Genomic DNA, 25,556 nt, shown 5'->3' with positions numbered 1-25,556 from the left:
CACCCAGACAGTGAGATTGGTTGACAAGAACACTACGAAAACTCGAGAGGAACAATAAACGTACAAACAATAGCGCTCGAAGTACCAAGACCAGTGAAACCGGTTGGACGCATCGCTGAAAAAAAGCTTTAGCTGAAGACAAACAAATAGCTTTAGATTAAGAATAGTACAATGGCGCTGTAGCGTCGGTTCTGAATATATTGACTTTTTAATCATAAAAGTCAATGATTCTGGAATGGTTAATATGTCATCTTTTATAAGCTAATCTTTTACAATGTTTCTTTAAAATAGATTTAGATACAAACAATTTTGGATATAAACATGACATTAACAGAAAGTCTTAGATATAATCTTTACATTAATACTTTTCTTTTTTTTTCTTACTATAGTTACCTTGCAGTTCTTACCGCATAATTCTTAATTTTAGGTTTATCTCCCTTAGATAACCACTTTTTTTCCATTCAATATATATTCTATATAAAAAGGAAAAGAATTAATGAAATGTCTGTAATTGCACTGTGTGTCGTTAGGAACAATGAATGATTGCATTAGTTTTCAACTTGATTCGATAACGATTGTCACGTCCCTAGTGACACCTCATTATTCACAAAAGGAGGACATAGTACCTATCTCAAATCAGGTCAGCGTACCCACGCTTCAATGCCAGAAAGACGCCGATTAAAACTTAGTTCAAGGCTACAGCAGGGAAACATAATTAACGTAGGTTAAATTACAAAAAACAATTAAAAGGAAAATTAAATGTAAACGGGTCAAGGATGGATATTGAGATGTCACGGATCTTTATCTTAAAGAAAGATATATAGCTTGAGACGAGAGAGAGCTAGAAAGTAAAACTTAGAAGTCGCTAGTTTTTAAAGTAAATATTTACTCATTTTATTGATCATTTTCACTGAATCCTATATCTGTTATATATATTTTTGAACATAGATTTATTGTTTCAAGTTCAAGTTTAAATTAATTAAAACTCAAGAAAAACATATCAGCACTTTGTTACTTCATAGATTATTAAAGTGTTTGAACTATAATCAAGGCACCTCCGGACCCGCATATGTCGCAAGTTTATATCATCAAGATATTCAAGTCAAATAAACATAATAAATAGGTTTCAACTTCATTCGATAATGATAATTAGGAAAAACAACCTGTGAAACATTTATACCAGACAGGCAGAGTGAGTTAATATAAGCTTTGAAATAAAAGCTATCATTTTGTTTTCAACCGAAAACACAGTGCTGGGTTTATCAATAAGTACCACAGCTACACTAATTAATATTTATATTTATATAATTTATATATATATATATATATTTATTTATTTTTCAAAAAGTGTGTGTGTGTCTCCAATCATCTTAATTTGGAAAAGCAGCCTCTCAGAGAATTCTCACTACAAATTAATACCAAAAAAAATGTAATAAAAATGTATCCAAGAGGTATGATGATGTTGTGACATCCTTGGCTATACTATATTCGAACCATTGACTTATTTATGTAAATGCTAAGAACGTAGAAATTAATTTCATCAAAGGGATGTATCTACGAAATACTTGCCGAATCATTTTTCAAGTAAGTAGGTTAAATATTAGATTTATCATTAACATTATTTATTTATTTATTTATTTTTCAAAAAGTGTGTGTGTGTCTCCAATCATCTTAATTTGGAAAAGCAGCCTCTCAGAGAATTCTCACTACAAATTAATACCAAAAAAAATGTAATAAAAAATGTATCCAAGAGGTATGATGATGTTGTGACATCCTTGGCTATACTATATTCGAACCACTGACTTATTTATGTAAATGCTAAGAACGTAGAAATTAATTTCATCAAAGGGATGTATCTACGAAATACTTGCCGAATCATTTTTCAAGTAAGTAGGTTAAATATTAGATTTATCATTAACATTATTATTATAGCTATTATATAGCGCTACTTTAATGCTTATAGCATGCTCAGAGCGCTTTTGATCCAATCTCATTTGTGGGCCAGTGGGGTGAGGGGGTATCTAGTGCTGCCTTTAGGCGCTCAGTAAACACAACTCTGCCCGAGTCGGATGTCGAACCTCGAGCCCCATTCTAGCTAGCCAAGACAAGCGCACTTAGCCTCTCGACCACGCTTTCCACATTAAATATAAAATGATTCTCAACGAAGATAGTGAGGAAAAAAACATCTCTAGACATTCGGCAGTTGTCTAGGACTCAAGGGTGCCAAAAATCTAGGCCACAGCAGGGTCTACATAGTTAAATTGAAATATTAAAAGCTTCCTTGATCGTCCTCAAACTTTGAACTCGGAGACAATGCATTTATAAGTATTTTATCTTCTTCTTCTTATAAAATACAGACTTTACTTTAAAAAAAAGATGGTTACGTCATACGCGTCATACATCTAGTCATTCATGTAAACCAATGACTTAAATTTTGCCAAGTCACTTGTTTTCCTGGCTGACCCAGGCAACCCATTTCATGTTCTAATAACATGGCAATAGCGTTTGGATAGATCTAGCGTTTGTACAAATCTGTCCTAGCATATGGAACGAGAAATGTGCCTTTATCCTTGTGTCTTTCTGAGTATTTTATTAGATTTTTGATTGTATTTGAAGATTATGGTTCAGTGGTTTATGTTTTAAGTATGTTTGATATGCTAATAAAATAAAGGTATAAGAAAACACCCTACAGAAAGGAAAATAAATGTGACGGGACTCCCTGATCAATTACCTCATTAATGACAAGAAAATATATTAATAAAATACTTTTTTAAAAAAGCTTATATTAAGCGTACTTATAAGTTGGATCATCTAGTTTGGATCAGTCATGTAATTAAATTTGTCATAGATCTAGATAACAATAAAAAAGTATTTATAAAAATATAAATAAATAAGTAGGAATGACCTTAATTCCAACGCATGGCTCAACCTTCTCAAGCCAACACGGTAACCACTCTGCTAGTGGAGAACTTAAGAATTTGGAAGATTATATAGATGTCTAGAGTTTCTATTGTCTCGTCCTTTTTTTTTTTCAGGTTTATGTTCACTAAGACTCAGACGACGACCTATAAAGGGGACTAATCAAGCTTATACAACCACTTCAGTCAATTAAAATTTCTTTCCCTTGTTCGAGATACTAAACAAAATAATTTATTACCAATAGTTAGTTAACTTATTGTTAATTTTTAAAAATAGATTCTTGTTGTCATAATTGTGCAAGATTTCAGCTTGATCCGACATTGGGTGTGGAAGAAATAACGTTTATTAACTTTTAACAGACAGACAGACAGACAGACAGACAGACGGAGTGAATTGTAAGCTTTGTAAATATGTGTTCAGACGTGTATATAAATTCTGCTACCTGGGTTTACACAATCCAAGATGACCTGCTATGAAACCTTTTGCTAGACTCAAACTGCTAGGGAAAAGCAATTAACTAACCACATAGACTAAAATGCTCCTCTAACAACCAGCCAGGCGTTACAAATATGTCTGATGCATGAGGACAGGTTTGTCAGAATTTCTCTAAACAAATACAACATTTAAATTCTTAAAATTAAAAATAATGTTCTTCTAGCAATGCTCATATTAGTAAATTGAGGCCCTGGCCAGGATTTTTTATTTGTGCAGGCCTTTACTCTCTTCAACCATCAATATAAATAAACGTAATAATATTTATACGTCTAAATGCATGTCATATTTAAGTAGAAAGAAATGGAGTCATTGTAAATCCACTTTCATTTGTCTTATTTTCTTACATTTGAAATGATTTTTATAAAATGGGGATGATTCGCTTTAGGATGGCGCCCCGGGCGTCAGTACAACACCGCACTATCATACATCCGGCCCTGTCTACAACTGAAGGTGGCCAATCAAAATATAGAAATTAATTAACAAATTAAAGTATCGGCATAGTAACATGTACCCATAAATGTAAAAGATAAATTAACCGAAACCCAATATTTGGAATTTCTATCTATCTAACTCTCTCTCTCTGTCTCTGTCTCTGTCTCTCTCCCTCTTTCCATCTCTGTTTGTTTCTCTCTCTCTCTCTCTGTCTCTTTATCTTTCTCTTCTACAAACATATTTAAGAGTTGTCTCACGTTCTGATATTCCAGTACAGGTACAATGCGGTGTTATTGCTGCTGGTCAGTACCGTGATTCTGGTGCACTATAACTATAGCAAGCTGGTATTTGTCCAGTACGTACTCAGAAACACAGCTACAATAGGGAACAATGAGACTTCTACATCATTCCACTCTTCGACATCATCTTGGAGTGAATCTAGTTCAGTTTGGAAGACATGGACCTCACCCTTGACTGATTCTCAGTCTCAAAAGAACGATACCAACTCCACTTTAAATGCATTCATTAAAACTACTACAGTATTGAATTTATTAAAAATATCAAGCGATAACCAACGGTAAGGCCATCATTGTATTAACAACAGTAGTTGCCCTTGTATATTATCATTACAACGGTCTAAACGCGATACTCGTGTAGTCTTTTATTTCTCCACGAATCGATGTCTTTGTTCTTCCGTGTTTCTTTATTTATTACAGAGCCTAATATAAACTCTCTCTGTCTCTGTCTGTCTGTCTGGTAAAAAGTGTGTACACTTTATTTCTCTCTCCTACTCCTATTCTCAGATCAAATTAAGACTTTTCACAATTATTCATTGGCGTTCTCCGATCATGTGCCTGTCCTATCCCATGACAATTTATGTCTGCCCCATCCCATGACAATTTATGTCTGTTCCATCCCATGACAATTTATGCCTGTCCTATCACATTTCTTGGCAATTTATGCCTACTCCATTCCATCCCATGGCAATTTATGCCTTTTCCATTACGCCCCATGGCAATTTATGCCTGTTCCATCACATCCTATGACAATTTATGCCTTTCCCATCCCATCGCATGGCAATTTATGCCTGTTCCATCCCATCCTATGACAATTTCTACCTGTTCCATCCCATGTCATGACAATTTATGCATGTCCTATCCCATTTCATGGCAATTTATGCCTATCCTATCCCATCCCATGGCAAATTATGCTTGTTCCAACCCATCCCATGACAATTTATACCTGTTCCATCCCATCCCATGGCAATTTATGCTTGTCCCATCCCATCCCATCATACGGGGTTCCCATCATAATATTAATATGGAATACAGTTGAAATAAAATCATTAAATCTATGCGCAATGTGCCAGTCTGGCACTTTAAAATTGAGAAAACTTAGAACCTTTTTAAAAAACATGGGAAAGTCTAAATTATTCTTTATTCTCGAAATCCTTCTTAGAGCACCATGCAGTTCCATAGATGATGGATCAAGTCTACTTTGTTGCACTTACGCAAATGTAAATTTCAGCCAAAATTTATTTTACAATATCAAGAATCGACTACTATGGGAAATACTAATGTGTGTTGTCCCATTCCATCCCATCCCATGGGACGTTACCCATGGTAATAACATTCCTATGGACAACACTCGCAATAATTCAAATGATTATTGGTAGTTAATTATTTCGTTTGATATCGAATACGGGAAATAACTTCTACATTATTGATATGTATATAGTTATAAGGATGGAGTTTCTCCCCTTAGAAAAGCTTTTTTTTTAACATTGGTTTTATTTTTGTATTTTGCTTGTTATATTTTTCCAACTAAGTTCATATGTAAACCAATTAGAGAAGAAATTATATTTGCTTTTTTTGCTTTTCATTAGCACCCCATGATAGAGTCGCTTGGCTATTTTGATTGTCACACATTGTACTTTTAATACTTAGTGCAGATTTAACTGTTTTACCGCGCGCATTCGAGATGGACCAATTCGTTATCAGGAAAGTTGCGAACTGTGTACAAGAAAACAAAACAGCGGTTCGTACAGCGAAGTGATTTCGAAAAAAGCGTCAAAGAAGAAAACGAAGACTGTCGGACAAATTTGTTAGTACAAGGGAAAATCTCTTTGCATTTTTTTTTTCAAAGCTTATAACAACTCACTTTGTCTAGTCACGTTATTTCATCGACACCTAATCTTGGTTCAAGCTAAAATTTTGCACTATTATATCTTTTGTCTGAAAACACAAGAATTTAAAAAAATTAAGCAACTATTTGATCAAATAAATAATGAACTATTGGTTATTAGTTATTTTGTTTGGTATTTGAACAAAGGAAGGAAATTGTTTTTGACTGATATAGTGGTATAAGTTGAATTAGTCTTCTTAATACCTTTCTTAACAATTTGATCTGGATCTACAATTCAAGATGACCTGTCTCTAGAAGAGATAAAAAAAAACGAATAGGGAAGACCGCATCAACCTTCGCTAGACTCAGGCCAAGAGTTTGGGAAAACCAGAAGCTCACCACAGCGACCAAAATGGAGGTCTACAAGGCATGCGTTGTTAGTACGCTACTGTACAGCTGTGAGTCGAGGACTACCTACACAAAACAAGAGAGAAAACTAAACTCATTCCACTTGCGCTGCCTTCGACGTATCTTAAAATTAAAATGGAAAGAAAGACTGTCTAATACTGAGATCCTCGTGAGAACAGGCCTTCCCAGCATCTTTGCAGTCCTGAGGCAACGCCGCGCTGGCTCGGACATGTTCGCCGGATGGAGAACAAATCATTCTGTATGGGTAACTTGCGTCTGGTTCAAGAAAAACCTGTCGTCCCCACCTCCGTTACGTGGATGTTATAAAGCGGGATTTAAAATGTGAACATTGATACTGACCGTTGGGAAGACATGGCCTTAGAGAGAGATGGTGACCATGAAGGCTATGGACAGCGAGAAAGCATGGGCCTCAGCTATTGAAGAAAGGCGTGCCACACGGAAAACTGTCAACTCCTATACCACCAAAACGAAAGCCACCTTGACATGCAACATATGTGGACGGGAGTGTCTCTCCGAAATAGGGCTCCACAGTCACATGAAAAAGTGTTCGAGATGAAGCACAGTCGTTCTACGACTAAGGGAGGCCAATATATATATATAAACAATTTGAAACTAGGACATATTTAAAATCACGTCTCTGGTACAGTGATTGGTGCGTTAAAGTAACGAGGGTTAGAGGAGTCTAGAGCCCACGAGTTTAAATGCAGGTCGTTAAATTTTTTTTAATAAATGCATTTAAAAAGCGATCACGGTAATGTTCACAAAGATACCTTCCTCTTTCTCCCCCTATACCTTTCTGAACTGGTCCAGACTAGTAATAGGATTGTAGCGTATTGATAAGGCTAAAACCATGAGATTGCGCTAAACAAAAACAATCGCACATATTTATTTGTGTTAGCTAGATCAGCGGTTCTCAACCTTTTAAGGTCGGCGGCCCCTTTTGGAATCCCCCAGTCTGTTGCGACCCCCTAACACACACACACACACACACACACAGCAATAGAAGAATAGACAAGAACAATCTATATTTTCGTTGGTCTTAGGCGGCCCCTGGCAAATTGTCAATCGACCCCCAAGGGGGTCGCGACCCACAGTCTGAGAACTCCTGGTCTATCTCGATTAAAAATTTAATTACATGACTGATCTAAACTAATTGATACAATTGCACCTAATAAAAAAGGTATTATTTTATTTTTTTCTTGTTGTTATGTTGAAAGCTTCTGTGCTTTATCAGCAATGGGGTACTGAGATAATCTAAAATGAGATAAATTAGTAAATTAGTGAACATTCTCGATTATGGAGAAGTCGAAGTCTTAGAGTTCCTAAGTAACCCTATTGAGCCTAGTCAAGATTGTGAGACGAAGCAAAGGTGTTATCAAAGCAATTGGTTTGGTGGGAGACGCACTAGCGGATCCAGAACTTTGGAGTGGGGGGGGCGATTTTTTTCCAAACCCTAACCCTAACGCCCAGTAAACCCTAACCCTACGCATAAACGTGCATACAGCGCGCGCGCACACACACACACACACACGCACACACATATATATGTATATATATATATATATATATATATATATATATATATATATATATATATATATATATATATATATATATATATATATATATATAATATGAGAATAAAAAAAGCAGCATTTCTCAACCTTCGGCGAAAACCAAAACAACTGGGGCAGCGCTATAAGGTTCTCTGGTGAAGTTCGGGGCGAAGCCCCGACGCCAAAAGCGTTTTCTTGCTTTTTTTCACTGCAGTAACGCATTCTCCTGACAAGTACAGCTCATTATTCATCAATAGAGTTCGGGGCGAAGCCCCGACGCCATAAGCGTTTTCTTGCTTTTTTGACTGCAGATACGCATTCTCCTGACAAGTACAGCTCATTCTTCACAATGTAGTTCGGGGCGAAGCCCCGACGCCAAAAGCGTTTTCTTGCTTTTTTCACTGCAGAAACGCATTCTCCTGACAAGTACAGCTCATTATTCATAAATGGAGTTCGGGGCGAAGCCCCGACGCCAAAAGCGTTTTCTTGCATTCTTCTCTGCAGAAACGCATTCTCCTGACATCTACAACTCATTACCCATAAATGAAGTTCGGGGCGAAGCCCCGACGCCAAAAGCGTTTTCTTGCATTCTTCTCTGCAGAAACGTATTCTTCTGACATCTACAACTCATTACTCATAAATGGAGTTCGGGGCGAAGCCCCGACAACAAAAGCGTTTTCTTGCATTTTTCACTGCAGAAACGCATCTCCTGACCTGAAGCTCATTATTCATACTATTAAAAAACGACCTTTCGAATAATGTTGTACTTGAAAAATATTCTAATTTGAATTTAAAGACCCATAATACATTGCAAATAAAACCGATTTGTTCCTTGAAAAGATAGGATACCCCACGTATTTAGATTTTTGCTATGAGGATCGCCGCCGAAAAAAAACTTTTTCGATAAATAGTATTCAAGAAAACTCTAGCATAAATTGTGAGTTATAGTCCCAAATTTATTTAGCTAGAAAATTATAAGATTGAGTAAAGGTTGGGAAAAGGTGACTATGAAAATGTTATTTGAGTCTAGAACTCATCTCAATCATGACTCTTCTACAGAAAAATTTCGTTTGAATTCTAACTTTTCCAATGCAAAGTCTTTCTTAAAATACTTATGATAACTTCATGTGAAATTACAAAAACTCTGTCTGGAAATGAGAATGGCGGTAGAGTGAAAACGATTAATCCTCGCTCCTTTACTAATTTCTGCTAAAGATTGCATTTGGCATTAAAGAATAGGTATGGGGCGACTCGATATAAGAATTTAATTTATAGTATATATAAATTATATTATAGACAGATTTTTTTAATTTTGTAATTTCTTAACTATAATACAAAAAGAAAAAGTATTGATTTGTCCGATGGGGGAAATGCGATTGCATGTATCGCCCCTCCCACCTGGTACAACCCTTTTTCATTTAAATTTTCTAATGATACAATTTGAGATTAGAGTGTGGTACGACATATTTACAATGGGTCACATATCAATACGTAGTTTATATTATATAGATATTCAACTAATTTTATTCACAAACTATGATTCTCCACAAAAATAGGACCGCCCTCCCCCCAGCACTCAGAGGGCTAGAGTGGGGAGGGCAGTACTTGCAATCGCCCCCCCTCACCCCACCAAATCGGCCAAAATACCAGAAAGGGAGCGACATAATATAAAATTTATATATTAATTCAACTAATTTTGTTCACAAACTATGATTTCTCAATAAAAACGGACCGCCCCCCCCCCACTCAAAGGGTTTAGGTGGGAAGGACAGAAGAGGTATTCGTCCCCTCCCCCCACCAATCGGCAAACAGGGTACGACATAATATAAAGATCGGTTAAAATATCAATAACAAGTTACAAGGATATAGATATTTAATTGATTTTGTTAGCAGGCTGTGATTTCTACCAATAAATTGGACCGCCCCCCCCCACTCGAAAGTTAAGGGGGGGGGGCGGGATTGATACCATCGCCCCCTCCCTACCCCACCAAATCGGCCAACATACTAGAGGGGGGGGGGCGAAATAATCTAAAAATAGGTTGAAATATAAATAATTAGTATATATTTTTAACATAAGTAATAAATTCGTATACAAATTGTGTGAATCCTATACTAAAGTTCGTCCGCCCCACCCTTCGGGGGGGGGGGGGGGGGTCGGCCGAGTGGGGGGGGCGATCGCCCCTACCGCCCCCCCCCCTGGATCCGCCAGTGGGGAGACGTCTATAGTATCCATATTGAATTATACATTGTCTGAGCTATATGTTTCTAGGCGGCCCTGTGTTTGGGCCCGTGTTTAATGGAGCATTAATGGAGAGGTCCTTCTATTAGTGGATGTCTATAACTGACTTTACAATATTTAAAAATGCACGAGATGGTAAACGTTATTAATAAATAATTATTAATGCTTATTAAATGTTGTTTTAAAAAAGTTGCAAAGCGTTTTGAATATAAAATTATAAAATACGATACAAATACAATCTATACATTTGTTTGACAGTTCATGTTTAATCAAATATATCCATTCACTTCTTGATTACTTTGTTTTTATCCTTTTTCTAAATATCATCTAAATCCTTATATTTAAAAGACATAAGAAAAAAATGAAAATAATGCATCTCTCGAACATATCTGTTGGTAGACTAAAAGTCATTCCCTTAACTGTCGTGTTCATTTTTCATTACGTCTTTGCAGAGTCACTGTGGGTCCCAAAGGAATACCAGACAAGCCAAGATTTCAGAAAGTCAACGATCATGACGCCTGGCTCTTTTCAGCCTTCTTCGACAACTTCAACAACACAGACCTGATCCGAGTGTTTGGCATTCAACCATTGCTGTTAAACACTTCAGTCTTTTGTCATCTCGTGGAGGGGACTAGCACTTACGTCATTGAAGGGACGAAGAAAGATTTATTTGACTGGCATCGTAACAGGTAAATGTGTAGTGATGTCAACCAAAAATAAAACTCACATTTTGAAGTTAATATGAATTCTCATTTCCAGAAAATATGCCCGGAGCAACATGGAATTATAAGAGACCTGTTCACTAACGAATCCAAAAAGTTGGCTGGGGAATTTCTTTTTCAAACCCTAAACTGTAAAAACTAACCATATGTATATATGCAACCACACCGTCTCTCCATAATGGATCCGCCAGTGCGTAGCATGCGATTGGGACTGTCATCACGAAGGCTACTAATTTGAACCCTTTCGGCTTTCATCGTGTGGCATTTTTTTGTTTGTTTTTGTTTTGACTGGCTCGGTTTTCTTTGCCAAAGAGATCATTGCTTGTTTTGCTACAACTCCGCCGTCTAGAGCTACATCTTTAACAATTTCCGCCACTTTAAGATCAATTTTGGTTAGATTTAGATAATGGTTTTGGTGAGACCAGTTTTCCTTATACTTGTCACAATTCGCTCATAGAGTTGAATTCAGGAATTTGTTCTCAAGACCAGATAACTCAGAGGATTTGGTGGGACCAGCTTTCCTTATACTTGTCACAAGTGGTACAAAAAAGTTGACTTTGACAATTAGTTCCTATGACCAAGCCAAATCAGGAGGCCCTTTCTGCGGGTTTGGAGAGACCCTTACTAGCAAATACATAGCAGCATTGCTTATGCAGTCTTGTCATGAATGTTTCTAGCTACGCTTAGATCACCCCAAGAAAAACGAATTTAATTTGTGCTCATGCTTCTATAAATAAATATATATACTAGAGGCTTCTAGTGCTCTTTTGTCCCCCATCTTTGTGAATTTTCGGTTTTCCGAGAGCTGAGTCCTGCTACGAATTAAGGCTGAAAATCGACTTTTACACAAATTTGATGGGATCCCCTGATTCAACGCCACCCTCCATCATTAAAACTCATTAATAATCATTAGATAACATGCATGGACTCTACAACTTGGACACACAATCCAAGACGAACCTTGTCTTAAAAGGCGAGATAATTTTATATGTTGTATTACGTTTTTTTATATATTAATACAAGATGTTTATTCGCTAAGTTATTGCCCATGATTCCGTGACATAGTTGTAATTAAAAGGGTCATTAAAACAGTGAATATCTATGTTGATTACCGGAAAGTATTAGCCCTAGGCTCTTGACCAACTAAAAGTTATATATCCGTAGACTTTTGATACTAGGTATTCATGATCTGTTTGTTTTTTTTAATAGCCGATATTAACTCTTTCTGTCTGCCTGGTACAATTTTCGAACACGTTATTTCTCCTTTTCTTGGATAAAGTAAAAAAATTTCCATAATTATTCACAATGCACAAATATTAAAGTCCCTATCTAAACATGAATAAAATTTAAAAAATTAGCCAGTTAGTTGATTAAATAGTAGTAATTACTTTTAAAGTATTAAAGATTTCGTAGTACAATTTTTTATGTCCGTCTGTTTGTCTGTTTGGTAAAAGGTTTGTACACATTATGTCTTTCACATCAAATATCGGATCAATCTGAAGTTTGCACAATTATTCATTAGCAAGACAAGAATTTACCAATGAGTTAATTTATTACTGGAATTTTTTGTTTTGTTTTATACCAACTAGGGAAATTAATCCTTCAGTATTCACATATATAATTAAATATATTGGGTTTCGTCCCCTTAGTTGATTGAACACGCTATTTCTCCCATAACATACGCGAACCAAATTGAAAGAAAACAATTATTTTTCTTCCTAACAAAATATGAATCAATCAAAATATTAACCAATTACATAATTAATTATGAGTAATTAATAATTTTCTATGATGTCAAATAACGGAAATAACTTTTGGAGTTGACAAATGTATTTACCGAAACTCCACGGCGGCCACTGCGGGTGATTCGTACATACATATTATATATAATTCTCTTCATGGTTCAAGGGTTTCCACACAAAATAAAGGAAAGATCACTCTTTATTTCTGCAAGTCGGACTAGAGTTACCCTACGAAAAAAAAAAAGAGGGAGGAGAAAAAGTAGTGTTCACCCGTTACAAAATATCTGGGACGGACTTAGCCGCTGTGACCAAGAAGTCATGGTAAGATCACTCTTTATTTTATTTCTACCCCACGTCGTTTTAGCGGAGACAAAAGAGGGGGTGGGTGGGAGAGGAAAACAAGTAATCTACTCTGTATTCAGGTCACTAAATAGCAGGGCCGGACTCAACTGTTGTGGGGCTCTATGCGAAACGAATTTGGCGGAGCCTAGTTTGGGTAGGGATACGGATAATAATTGAAAAATAAGAATTGGAATTAGAAAATAAATTCGTCTTTGCATTTTAATAATTCTTTACTACGTACAGAATTACTATATGAGCCATGCGTGTAGCGAAATCATACAATATATCATAAGAAGTCTATTTCTTACATAGATCACACTCAATAGCAAGAATTACCAAATGATTCAATCTATCTTCGAGAATTGTTGACCTAAAGTAATTTTTCATTAGTTTGAGGTGCGAGAAGCTTCTTTCTCCAAATTCCACAACTACGGTATCGCCGTATTTTTTTCAACGCGCGTAGGATTGGCGTTTTCCATTTTTAATGACACCCCAAAATGACAATTTTTTTTGTCTATATATTTCAGGATTTTTTTTTTTTATTGAGTTTTCAAAGATTTTAATAATTTCTGGAGATTTTAATGGCTTTTTCGTATATTTTGCAATAGGAGATTTCAAGGAGCTCCTGGTGAATCCGTTAAAACTTATAAAATGGTTTAATTTGAAAGTGCTGTGCCCACTGCAGTCGCATAGGTTGCATTGGCCTAAGGCCGGCCCTACAAAAAAATGGCTACGCCGTGGGTCGACTAGTTTGATTGTATTTAATAACTTTTTTTCTTTCTTTCAGAAGGCGAGTTTTCAGTTACGAGTGTCTGCTGAATGAGACAAGTCGACCACATAATGTGTCCTTGACATTTAATGAAACAGACACGCCCACCAACAACCTCCTGGTTCTATATCCACAAGCCTTGCAGAGAAATTTTACCGTCTGCTATTCAATGTTATATAACTACAATACTCCTTACCAGTTGGTTCAGAACGTGGAGTTCAACAGAGTCCTTGGGGCGGAGCACTTCTTTCTGTACAGGGAGAGCGTCTCCAGCGCTGTAGACACTGTACTGAAACATTATCAGAGACAAGGCTTCTTGACCGTCATAGAGTGGCCCATTCCAGTTGGCGAAATACATTATCACGGTCAGATACTTTCACTCAACGACTGCGTGTATCGCAACAGGGGTGTGTCCAGATATGTGGTCATTCAAGACACTGACGAATTTATTATTCCACACCAGAATGACAACTGGACTGAACTTATGGAGGTCTTAAACAAAGAGTTCGAACTAAGTAACAAAAGTCAAAGTGAGCAACTAGGGACATATATCGTACAAAGCACATTTTACCAACAGTCTCCGAATTCTTCGGAATGGGCGGATATAACCGGAAATTTTTCGATCAGTGACGAGGAATTCAAAATGTTTAAAAAGTTTTCGCTAACCGTGTTTTCAAATTTAAAAAGATTAAAAACTTTTTTCGTAGGCGGAAGACAGAAATCATTTGTCCGGCCGGAAACGGTTCTGTTCAACGATATACACACGCCGGACAAGAACAGGCCATGTATCGCCAACGTGACGGTCAGTACTGACGTGGCAGTGGTTCACCACCATAGACGGTGGACCTCTTCTGCAGACTATAATTTAGACACTACATCTTTGAAATTTAAAGACCGGGTACTCCCTTTAATCAACGAGACAATTTTACTTCTCACTTTGTGAAAGTATTTTGAGGATATGTTTCTTAAACTAATGCAGATTTAAGTTAATTGGTGAAGATTATTTACATAGGCAAGGGAAATTACACAAGAAAGACATTTATTTACAAATTATAACCTGTAGTGCTAGCAAGTACTATTTAAGTGTTTGCCAAATTTATATTAGTACATGTCTTTATTAACATATGTATGTATATATTATTTCTGCCTTTCCCGTTATACTAAAGAAAACATTTTTATTAGTTAATTGAGGCTAAAAAGGCACAGACATATACATGTAGCAAGCAACCCCTTTCAAACATTGGAATATATAGGGCAGATGATTTTAAGGTCATCTGTTTTCATGGCCCATAGTTAACAAGCAGGTTGTCATGTGGCCAGCACAACGCCCAACCGCCTTTACTTTTGACAAGTTAAGTTAGGTACCCACTTGAGTTGGGTGGACTAGGGAGCTCCCTAAAAATTAAGAAATTCAAAATCCCAGTTTTCACCGAGATTCGTACCCAGGACCCCAAGCGCTTAACCCTCAACCCCCAAGCCCCCTTGGCTAGCAAGTAGACTATAATTATAATGATAAAACAAAGGAGATAATATCTAGAGATATCCTGAGACAACGACACTTGTTTATACGCTTCAGGTTACAGTTTCAATGTTGTCTCTATGTTCATAAAAGTTGTGAGCACTCGACGTGACTTAATTTCGTGAATCCAGGTGTGCGATAGTTAAGTTGCATGCAGGCCTAAACACTTTATTTGACTAGACATATTGCCGTATGCTTTATGTTAACAGAGTAACAGAGGCGTTTCAGAGGGTCGGGTGAGGGAAGCAGATGGCAATGCGAAAACTTGGACATGGTGTGATCTGTTCCCGATGTTTCTCTTTCATTAGTAATAACAGGGTAAGACTTTAACTTAATGTTACTATTATAGCTTAAAGTTTTGTAATCTGGAACTTAGTAGTCGATTTGAGTGTTTGAAGGAGGAACTAGTATTAATTAATTTCTATATCATGCAACGATCGGTGGTTGACCTCAGCAAAGTTGGCTAGTGGTTGTTAAGCCTGTAACGAGTGCTGTGGTGCTCTGTGGCCAGTGTCCTAGCAGTCCGTGCCGGTGTAAAGATACACTAGCAAGAAGTGGGGCCAAGTTTCTTGTGGGAACTCAGTGATCTGAGCTGAGCTAATTTTCAGTAGACGTAGCAGAGGGGGGTTTGTTCTGATTTTAAAGTTGGCCACGCTTATAAACTTCAATACAATTGAACCAACGTTAAAAATGTACTCAGTTATACGGTAATACAGCTTACTAAGCCATGTTGAACTGCGACTTGAGGCGACTCAACGATATACACATGTTTATTGACATAGGGAAATCCTAACATAATAACACTGTCTGCCTTGAGTAAAGCCTCTTCATAAGTTCTAGACTTCTAGGCGGAAGTTGCTTCTCTAATGTCAACATTCCTTCTCAGTCTAGTCTCTAACAGTGCGCACCTACTGCACTACTTGGATGGCGGTGTGCATGGCAGGGTTAAAACAATAATCTTAATTACATATTTCATATTAAAAGAAGATACTTATGTTAATTAATCTAGCCTTGCATGTTAATTACAGAGTTAAACTCTGCTGTCAATAGTTTACCTTGCTGATTTCAGACAACCCATTCCATGCTCTAAGGCCATTAGGGAAGGAGCGCTTGTACGGATATGTCCTAGCATATGGAATAAGAAATGCTCCTTTAACTGTATGTTTTTCTGAGAACTTTGTTGAAGTGGTTTATTTGTATTTATGATTTACGGTCTAGTGTCTCATGGATTATTACTGATTTACTTTTTTTGGCCTTCTGTGCTAATTCGTCTCTAAGTGATTTAGTTAGTGGTGCTCACCTTCACCTATCATTTAGGACCGTTGAACCACTGGGGCACCACACACGATCTGTCAACCGTCTTTGTCCATAACTCTCTGTCCTTTACGTTGGTTAGAATTTCATTCAATGACAGGCCTGTCGATTCTTTGCTGTTGTCTTCTTTCCGCTTCCTCTGTCTTCCTCTTCTTTTTTTTCCTGGTAAAGTTCCCCTTTCAAACCTTGCGATCTAAAGGTCATCTGTTTCTGTGGCCCACTGTTGACATGTTGCCAACACAATTAATATCAAGTACCCATTAGAGCTGGGCGAGAACGCTCAAAGACGCCAAAAGAAATACAAAATCCCAGTCTTCACCAGGATTTGAAAGTCAACCGCTTTACCACTCAGCCACGAGCCTCTTCTCCAACTGTTTAAATTGTACAGCTCTATTATACGACTATTCTAGTTTCTTTATGCTTTCTTGAGTTGAGGGGATCTAACCAGAGGGCGTTTGTTCTTATGTTGATTTAAACAATGTTATAAAGCTTTTGAGTATTATGTTCAAGTTTGAATTATAAAAAAAATCTTTTAATATACCAAATGCTTTGTTTAAACAAAATTTTCAGTAAGAAGATTTCATAAGAGCTTTTTGTAATAAAGTGTATGTCTGTGTTTCCAAGGTAACGACAAGGGAACGTTGGTTTTAGGTAGTGTAGAGTGATGAAACCATGAGCTGGTCTTATAATTTATGTTAATAGGTCATCGTGGGGGGATGATAGTTTAACACATGGGCGTAGCCAGGATTTTTTTTCGGGGAGGGTTTTGGGGGGGTTCCCCCCCAACCACCCCACCCCCCCCCCCCCCGCGGAAAAAATTATGTATATTATATATATATATATATATATATATATATATATATATATATATATATATATATATATATATATATATATATATATATATATATAAATATATATATATGTGTGTGTGTGTGTGTGTGTACATAATTAATCTTTATTACATTCTGACTTTTTCGGAAGACGTTTATTGTTTATTGTAGACTCCCCGCCCTTGCTAGCAAGGGGTTCTGGGGGAGTTCGCAGCGCTCCCCCAGCGCGGGGCGAAGCCCCGCCGTCGAGCACTATTTCTGGTATTGAAAGCCAACAAAATGCATATTTTGAGGTATCTACAGTGCATTATCTTGCTATTAAAAAGTTTTATTTCAAAAACCTAATGTGCTATTCTTACTGACTTAGACCCTCTCGCGCCGTTCGGCGCATTTTCCGGCAAGCTGTTTCCGCAACTCTTATTTTGCGTAATTCATTTTGTCAGAAAACATGTCCCGCAAAACCTCATGCGACGCTCTGTCACAACCTTACTAAGGATTCGACTCCCAGTTCGGCTTATGATTTCTTTGATTTAGACCCGATCTCTATGACTGACTCCTAAAATCTGTCTTAGCCATCTTTGTTGAGACACATTTAATGATTTTCAATTTCGGCAGAAGACTATTCACACTTAATTAATGGAGCCCAAACCACTGGTAGAAATTTTTAACCTTTCTTGACTACGCTCTTGGAATTACAATCCTGTATTTCGCTTTAGATTTTATATCGAAAAGGAAAGTTTTTTCGTCAAATCATCTGTTGAGGGGTTTTAAACTAAAAAATCTCTGGGGTTTTTTTTGTTTTGTTTTTAATTCAAAACCCCATTTAGCTACGATCATAGAATTTGGTGATTGTAGTTTGCTTTAAAATAATATTGAAGAGAGAGGTTTTCAACTCTAAACGCTCTGTAGGGGAATTTTAAACTCAAAACCATCTGGAGGGGTTTTCAACTTTAAAGAAAAAGCCCTCTGGAGGAGGGGGATTTAAACTCAAAACCCCTTTGGCTACCCTCATAGATTTTATAGTGTGTAATTTGCTTTTTTTTATATTGAAGAGGTACTTTTTAGCTTCAAACCCCAACTGGAAGGGGAGGGGGGTTAAACTCAAAACCCCTTTGGCTACGCTCATAGAATTTTGAGTGTGTAATTTGCTTTTTTTTTTTTTGTATTGAAGATGGGGTTATAGTAAATTTTGGATGGGGTTTTAAAATCAAAATCTTCCTCAACTGTGCTGTTGGAATTTGGGGATTGTTGTTTGCATTTTTTTTTTTTTTTTATAGAAGAGGGGGATTTAACTGCAAAAACCTCAGGTAGGGGTTTTTAAAATCTCAAAACCCCCTGGTAGGGGGATTTAAACTCAAAACCCCCTGGTAGAGGGTTTTTAACTCAAAACTGCCTCGGCTGTGCTGTGGTAAGTGATGATTTAGTATTTAAATCTCACCTAAAATAAACAAAATGAAAGCAAAAATCAGTCACTTAATTCCGCCCCCCCCTGCGGGGGGGGGGATTTCATTTCGGGGGGGGTTTGAACCCCAAGAACCCCCCCCTGGCTACGCCCATGGTTTAACAAGTGACGAATCAGAGACGCAAGAGTATTTGGACGTGTTTCTGTAGTGAGTTTTATTTTCGATTCATTATCATTTCATTTTGTAACCACTAGATCTAAATTTCCTCTCAAGCTAAATTTGTGTATATTAGTAATAAAAGTTATATTAACTTGTAAGAAAGAAGTTTGTTCAAAAATTTGTTTTAACTCTTTCTCTCCTAACTGACGATACCAGCGTTGATTCCACCAGAATGTGGTAAATAATTACGGAGAGAAAGAGTTAAAGTCAGTTCATTTTAAATATTATATACGGCTACATCGGCTTAGCTGTACAATCAGTAACTAGCTGACACTTTAGGTCTTTTACGTTTTTAGTGCCTGTTTAGTTTTTTCAGCTTTTTGTCAGCTTTCCAAGTATAGAAATAACGGCATTAATGTCACTGACAGTTAGTGTCACTAGCAATTAATGTTACATTGCTGGAAGAAGGAAAGTGTCAGAGAAGAAAAGCAAGGCCAATGACACTAGCTCCAGCTGGAATAACCTGCCCAGTGTGCAGCCGAACATTCCGGGCTCACATAGGTCTCACCAGCCACACGAGGAGGCAAAAATAAAATTATTTTTGATATTTAAAAAACGTATGACTGTCAAACCAGCGTTTTCACTGTGTAGCCAATTAGTTATTGTTATCCCAAACATAGACAAAAAACTGTCAACTTTCTAGGAATATCGAGAGCCATTTTCGAAATCCGTGTCTACCCTGACTCCTAAATCTGTGACATGTTTGCCAGGTAACAAGAGGATTGTTAAAAACGATACATTAACCTAAATCTTTTTTTTTTAAATAATGACCATATACGTTTCACAGTTTATAGATCAAGCTCTGGTCACTTGGGGGATATTTCACAGTTTATAGATCAAGCTCTGGTCACTTGGGGGATATTTCACAGTTTATAGATCAAGCTCTGGTCACTTGGGGGATATTTCACAGTTTATAGATCAAGCTCTGGTCACTTGGGGGATATTTCACAGTTTATAGATCAAGCTCTGGTCACTTGGGGGATATTTCACAGTTTATAGATCAAGCTCTGGTCACTTGGGGGATATTTCACAGTTTATAGATCAAGCTCTGGTCACTTGGGGGATATTTCACAGTTTATAGATCAAGCTCTGGTCACCTGGGGGATATTTCACAGTTTATAGATCAAGCTCTGGTCACTTGGGGGATCTTTTTTTTTTTGGTAGTCACCTTGATCACAAAGAATTATTTTCTTCCATCTGTTATGTCACTAAATATAAAATATTTACTGTAGTAGCAATGTATTCAAAGAGCCTGCTTTAGGAGTAGGTAAACTAGGCAACAGCCTAGCTGGGCCTTACACTTGAATCAATGTTTTTTTTTTTACAGAAAAAAAAAAGCGAAACATGTATCAAATCTAAAAATAAAAAGCGTAACTCAATGACTTTATGTTTACTAGCCTTGCTCTGAGTCTGTGCCGTGATTCAAGGTTTATTCATGAATGCTTAAACTGCGTATTTTAGAAGACATTTGTTTCTTCGTTTTGGTGACATGTCGAGTCGTTATTTCTTGTCATCAATCGTCCACGAAGTACAATCGTTTTATCTGGCGCTCTACGTATTTGTGGATGTAGAAATAGATACACGGAAAGTTAATATGATGAACAAATGTGGTTTTTAATTCACTGTAAATTTTGTTTTCTTTTTTTTTTTTTTATTTCATTTTGGGGCCACCCTATTCACTTCGCTAGGGCCTCCAATTACCTAAGGCCGTCACTGATATTGTACTTAATAAGGTTCTAGACAGAATAACAAATTACACAGATAAAATAGTTAATATTACTGGCGATTAGAAGTTACCACATTATTATAAAGTGAAGTTTTCCTTTCAGACCTCGCAATCTATGGGGCAGATGATGTTAAGGTTATCTTTTTCTTTAGCCAAGGGTTAACGAGCAGGGTGTCAAGTGATCAGCACAACGACCAACCGCCTTTACTTTCCTCAACTAAAGTCTGGCTTTTTTTTTTTTATTTTGCTTGTTTACCTTTCACATTTTCCTTGTTGATAAAATAGGTAGCTCTCTGGTTAATAAGGAAAAATCAAACATCTTATACACATTTGGTTTAGAAATCTTCAGATCAAAGAAGGTCACCTTTACATTTTACAAGTTTTGTTAAGATATGTTTCTAAAGTCTAACTTTTATTTTTTAAGAATCTGCTGATTCAAATGATTGAGGTTCGATTTTTTGGTGTACGCTAAGATATTTATGCTGTATTTACGCCTTAAACCTATCGAAGACCATGATTTAAGACCTGGGTAAGGTTCTCTCTATAAAGCCTCTAGTCTTTGTGTTGGTGATACAATCTCCTTCTTGTTTTGTCGAACATATTTCGGATGTTACTTCAGAATTAAGTTTATTATATATCACCCAAAATCTCATGTAAGACGGCGTTGGGTAGCGGTTGGAAGGATTTGAACTCTGGACATTCAACACGCCTGTCCAAAGCGAATACCACAACACCAGGCAATCATCTAATTTTTTACATGTATAGTCTAATAACTTTATGGTTGTGTAATATCGACAAAAAAACAAAAAATCGATTATTGATTGATAGACTGTCGCTCTAACAATAAGGAAGCAAGAGTTCATGATTTCAGTTTCTTGTGGTTGATTGAATTTTATTAAAGCTGTTTAAGAAAAAAAAATTGAGTTAACTTTGACATTTTATTTTTTCAGTGTCGTGTAAGTATTTAAAAAAAAATAACTATATCATCGACACGATGAGGCCAGGTAAAGAGTGTCCACGTATGGCATGACCAACAAGGCAACCACAATTTTTTTTTTTTGTTATACAGGACTTAAAATGTCTGGAATTGTGTGTATGTATGTGTCACAGTCTCAGTTGACATTGCATGATCTTAAGTTCACGTCATGTTAAGAGTTTAAAAGACACGTGGAATTCCTGATGTAGAAAACAGGAAGTAGAATGAATAAAGTTGACTTTGAGTTCAGTCAGTCAAGTCAAGTTAGTCAAGTGATTTTCTTTAGACCGGGTGGTCAGGTAATATTTTAGTCCGCAACGGACAGTAGCGACTTAGAAAAGTAATTTCAGTTAGAAAGTAACTTGTGGGCAGTTGTTGCCAGTGTTCTTTTTGAGACATGTATTAGTTAGTCTATATTTCTGCACAGTGTTACCCGCTGAGATGCGGACGTGATTTGTAATTAACGTATTGGATACTTTTGATACCGCTGTTATGCGGTTAGGATTGTTTATTTCTTGACTTGTAGCACTAACAAGGAGTCCAGCATTATTATTATTGTAGTAAAATAAACTTTATGTTTGTCTGCTGAAACGGACTTTAGTCAGTTTATAGTCTTTGTCTTGTCACGTGTCAAGAGTACTTCAGGAAGCAAGAACCCAGCATGACACGACATTCGCATTCTGCAACGTTACACCATTTAACCTTTATTTACATTTTACAGTATGTAATGGTAATAGGATCTCACACTCTCTGGACTTGTAGTTTAAATGACGAACTTGTTTTTACAATGTGCTGGAGAAAACTGTACATCTGTTTATTTGATTCTTTTTCTAAAATGCAAAGAACTGCATTCGCCATGCCGAACGGTCCCGTGATGACCATTGATAAAACAAACTATCACGTGATATCCATGTTTAATTCAAATTAGGCCGTAGGCTGTATAGAAGTGCTAGGAAAACACGTGACTCGAGGGTGTTTGTTTACGATTGGTGAAGGAGATTTATAATGGGGTCATACTACGCATTGTTTTGAAAGGCATTGATATTGAGTTATAAAGCACTTGGCTACGGTACCGAGATGTCTTGAGTAAAAATATGGGATTTTAAGCGTTGGGATTTTAGAGGGGGGGGGTGCTTGACGACCTAGTGAAGTAGAACTATAAAACAGATTAGCTTTGGATTATCTGATCCCACAGACCACTATGTCTGAAATGGTTACTGTGAAGAAACACGTCCCTTTACGTTGAAAGTGCCTTTTAATTGTGAGGCATTTCAACATAACATTTATACACGGCAGACATTATATACAGATAACCAGCCTCACTAGATGACTTCCTCTCTTCTTCTTTACACACTCGTCACTTCCCGCAAGTCCACTAACTCTCCGATACCCAACACTTGACCGTGTGTCACGGTTGACCACACACAGTAACCGTGTCACAACAGTTACCTTGAAATGAAAATGAACTTAAGAATGTATATTTTAAATATCTTGATTTCTATCTATCTATCTATCTATCTATCTATCTATCTATCTATCTATCTATCTATCTATCTGTATGTCTGTCTATCTATCTATCTATTTATCTATCTATCTATCTATCTATCTATCTATCTATCTATCTATCTATCTATCTATCTATCTATCTATCTATCTATCTATCTGTATGTCTGTCTGTCTATCTATCTATCTATCTATCTATCTATCTATCTATCTATCTATCTATCTATCTATCTATCTATCTATCTATCTATCTGTCTATCTATCTATCTATCTATCTATCTATCTATCTATCTATCTATCTATCTATCTATCTCTCTCTCTCTCTCTCTCTCTATATATATATATATATATATATATATATATATATATATATCAATCTATCTATTATCTATCTATCTATCTATCTATCTCTGTTTATCTCTCTCTCTCTCTCTCTCTCTCTCTATATATATATATATATATATATATATATAAACAGTGCTTTTTTGTACAAAAATAGGTGCCAGTACTCAGTGATTAAGTGCCGGTACTCAGTGATTAAGTGCCGGTACTCAGTGATTAAGTGCTGGTACTCAGTGATGGATTGCCTAACTTTTAACTACTAATAAATTAATAATAAACGTTAAAATACAAGAAAAGTACAAAAATTTTCCCCACATACAAGAAGGTGCCGATACATAGTACCGTATATATAAATAAATGAATAAATAAATATATATATATATATAATATATATATATATATATATATATATATATATATATATATATATATATATATACATACATATATATAGCGAGAGAGAGAGAGAGAGAGAGAGAGAGAAAGAAAGAGAAAAAAAGAGAGAGACAGAGGGAAGTATAGATATTTAATTGTGTAATAGAGCTCCATTCCCAAAGAGATAAGAAAGGATTTCCTCTTTCATGGGAGTGCCTCTTATATTAAATCCTCCCATTGGCTGTTGCGTCCAATGACCTCGACCTTTTTTTTTTCTTATCTCACGTTTGAAAACGTCTGCTAGGAATGTCAAACAAAAAAATTCAACTATTATTCCATTGAAAGAAAATAAAATCAGAATGCACTGTAGAACTCAATTGATCTATTGACTTTAAGGCTATGTGTTTGTAAGACTATCAAGGCACTGCACTGAACGCGTCCCCTTTATTCTGGTCCGAATACCTATTTTGAAATTCAGATTTAGAAATCTTGACAAACTTTGGAAAATATACATGTTTCTGAATTCTTTTATTCCTTCATTTTGTAAGTAATATTAAATATTTTATAATACAATATAGTATAGTAGACTTTTAGTGTTGCTACTAATTTTAAATTGTAATTAAATACATGTAACGTATTTTATGTGTGCATATGAACAATAACCCCATTCTAATGTTATATGCCTGCGCTGGATTGGCAAAATAATTAGATCGGAGCTGGGGCTGCGTAGCACGGGAAATTCTGCATTCCTCAGTTAATCTTCGGACTCGAATACAAGGTTTATTATGACAAAAAGAGTTATATGTTGGTTAGAGAATGATTTAAAGATTGAGATTAAGTCGGTGGATTTTTCGGAGGGGAAGCAAACGGGTTCTTATTTGTGTTATTTGTTCGGTTCGAACCCAAACGCTGTACCGCTCATCCAACCCCCCCCCTCTAATGAACGATATATGTAGATATATATTTCTTAAATAGTACACAAAGAACTAAGAAATGCTTTGTCAACTTTTCTCTACAGCACAGTATTTAAACTCTTCCTCCAATTTATTAGGTAATTAAGGATAAGGATTGGCTGTTCAAAAGGCATTCTGGCGTCATCTTCTTTTTCCCCGTGATGTGTGGATCTTAGTGGTCAACAGACTTATCCGGCAGGACACTAATAACTGATCAATATCGCAGTCCGCGTTTTGCTAGCTACGTGTTAAAGAAGTAGTTTCACAATGTCGCTTTTCCGTATCACATATATATGATATATATAAATATCTTGAAGTTATGATGTCAGATATAGAAACCAAACCTGAACAACTGGCCAGAATTTTACATTTTACAGCAGCAATGGCGAAACTCGAAATAATCTGGACTGACAAAAGCATATAGCTCTCGACACTAAAACCTGACTGATGCGGTCCCTGGTCACGACCGTATTCTTATTTGCATGCGAATGTTAGACGTTGACTCCAGATATCAAGGATAGAATCCTAGAAATAGAACTAAGATGCTACAGAAAGATCCTAGGTATCACTTACAAAGACCGCATCACAAATGAAGAGATTAGAGACAGGATTAACACAGCAATT

General features: G+C 36.4%; 2 protein-coding genes across 4 annotated transcripts in view; both read left to right on the top strand.

Moving 5' to 3' along the window:
* Positions 1–1,641: 1,641 nt before the first annotated feature.
* LOC106075319 (uncharacterized) lies at positions 1,642–17,362 on the top strand. 2 transcript variants are annotated; one of them, XM_056042801.1, is made up of 4 exons: positions 1,642–1,886; positions 4,119–4,423; positions 10,647–10,883; positions 13,791–17,362. In XM_056042801.1, the coding sequence occupies exons 1-4, from the start codon at positions 1,851–1,853 to the stop codon at positions 14,710–14,712; spliced, it is 1,500 nt and encodes a 499-aa protein (XP_055898776.1). In that variant the 5' UTR covers positions 1,642–1,850; the 3' UTR covers positions 14,713–17,362. The 2 variants fall into 2 exon arrangements, with proteins under 2 accessions (XP_055898776.1, XP_013091734.2); XM_013236280.2 differs by having other exon boundaries at positions 1,643–1,886; positions 13,788–17,362.
* A 6,758-nt stretch (positions 17,363–24,120) lies between these two features.
* LOC106075307 (uncharacterized) overlaps positions 24,121–25,556 on the top strand; it is a 46,031-nt gene continuing 44,595 nt past the window's right edge. For both annotated transcript variants that reach the window (XM_056042008.1, XM_056042007.1), the window contains exon 1: positions 24,121–24,522. The gene's annotated coding sequence lies outside the window, so the exon portion shown is untranslated. The remainder of the gene's footprint in view (positions 24,523–25,556) is intronic.

This window comes from Biomphalaria glabrata, chromosome 9, assembly GCF_947242115.1.
Source record: "Biomphalaria glabrata chromosome 9, xgBioGlab47.1, whole genome shotgun sequence".
Classification (NCBI taxonomy): Eukaryota; Metazoa; Mollusca; class Gastropoda; family Planorbidae; genus Biomphalaria; species Biomphalaria glabrata.
This window is presented reverse-complemented; position numbering and strand designations above follow the sequence as displayed.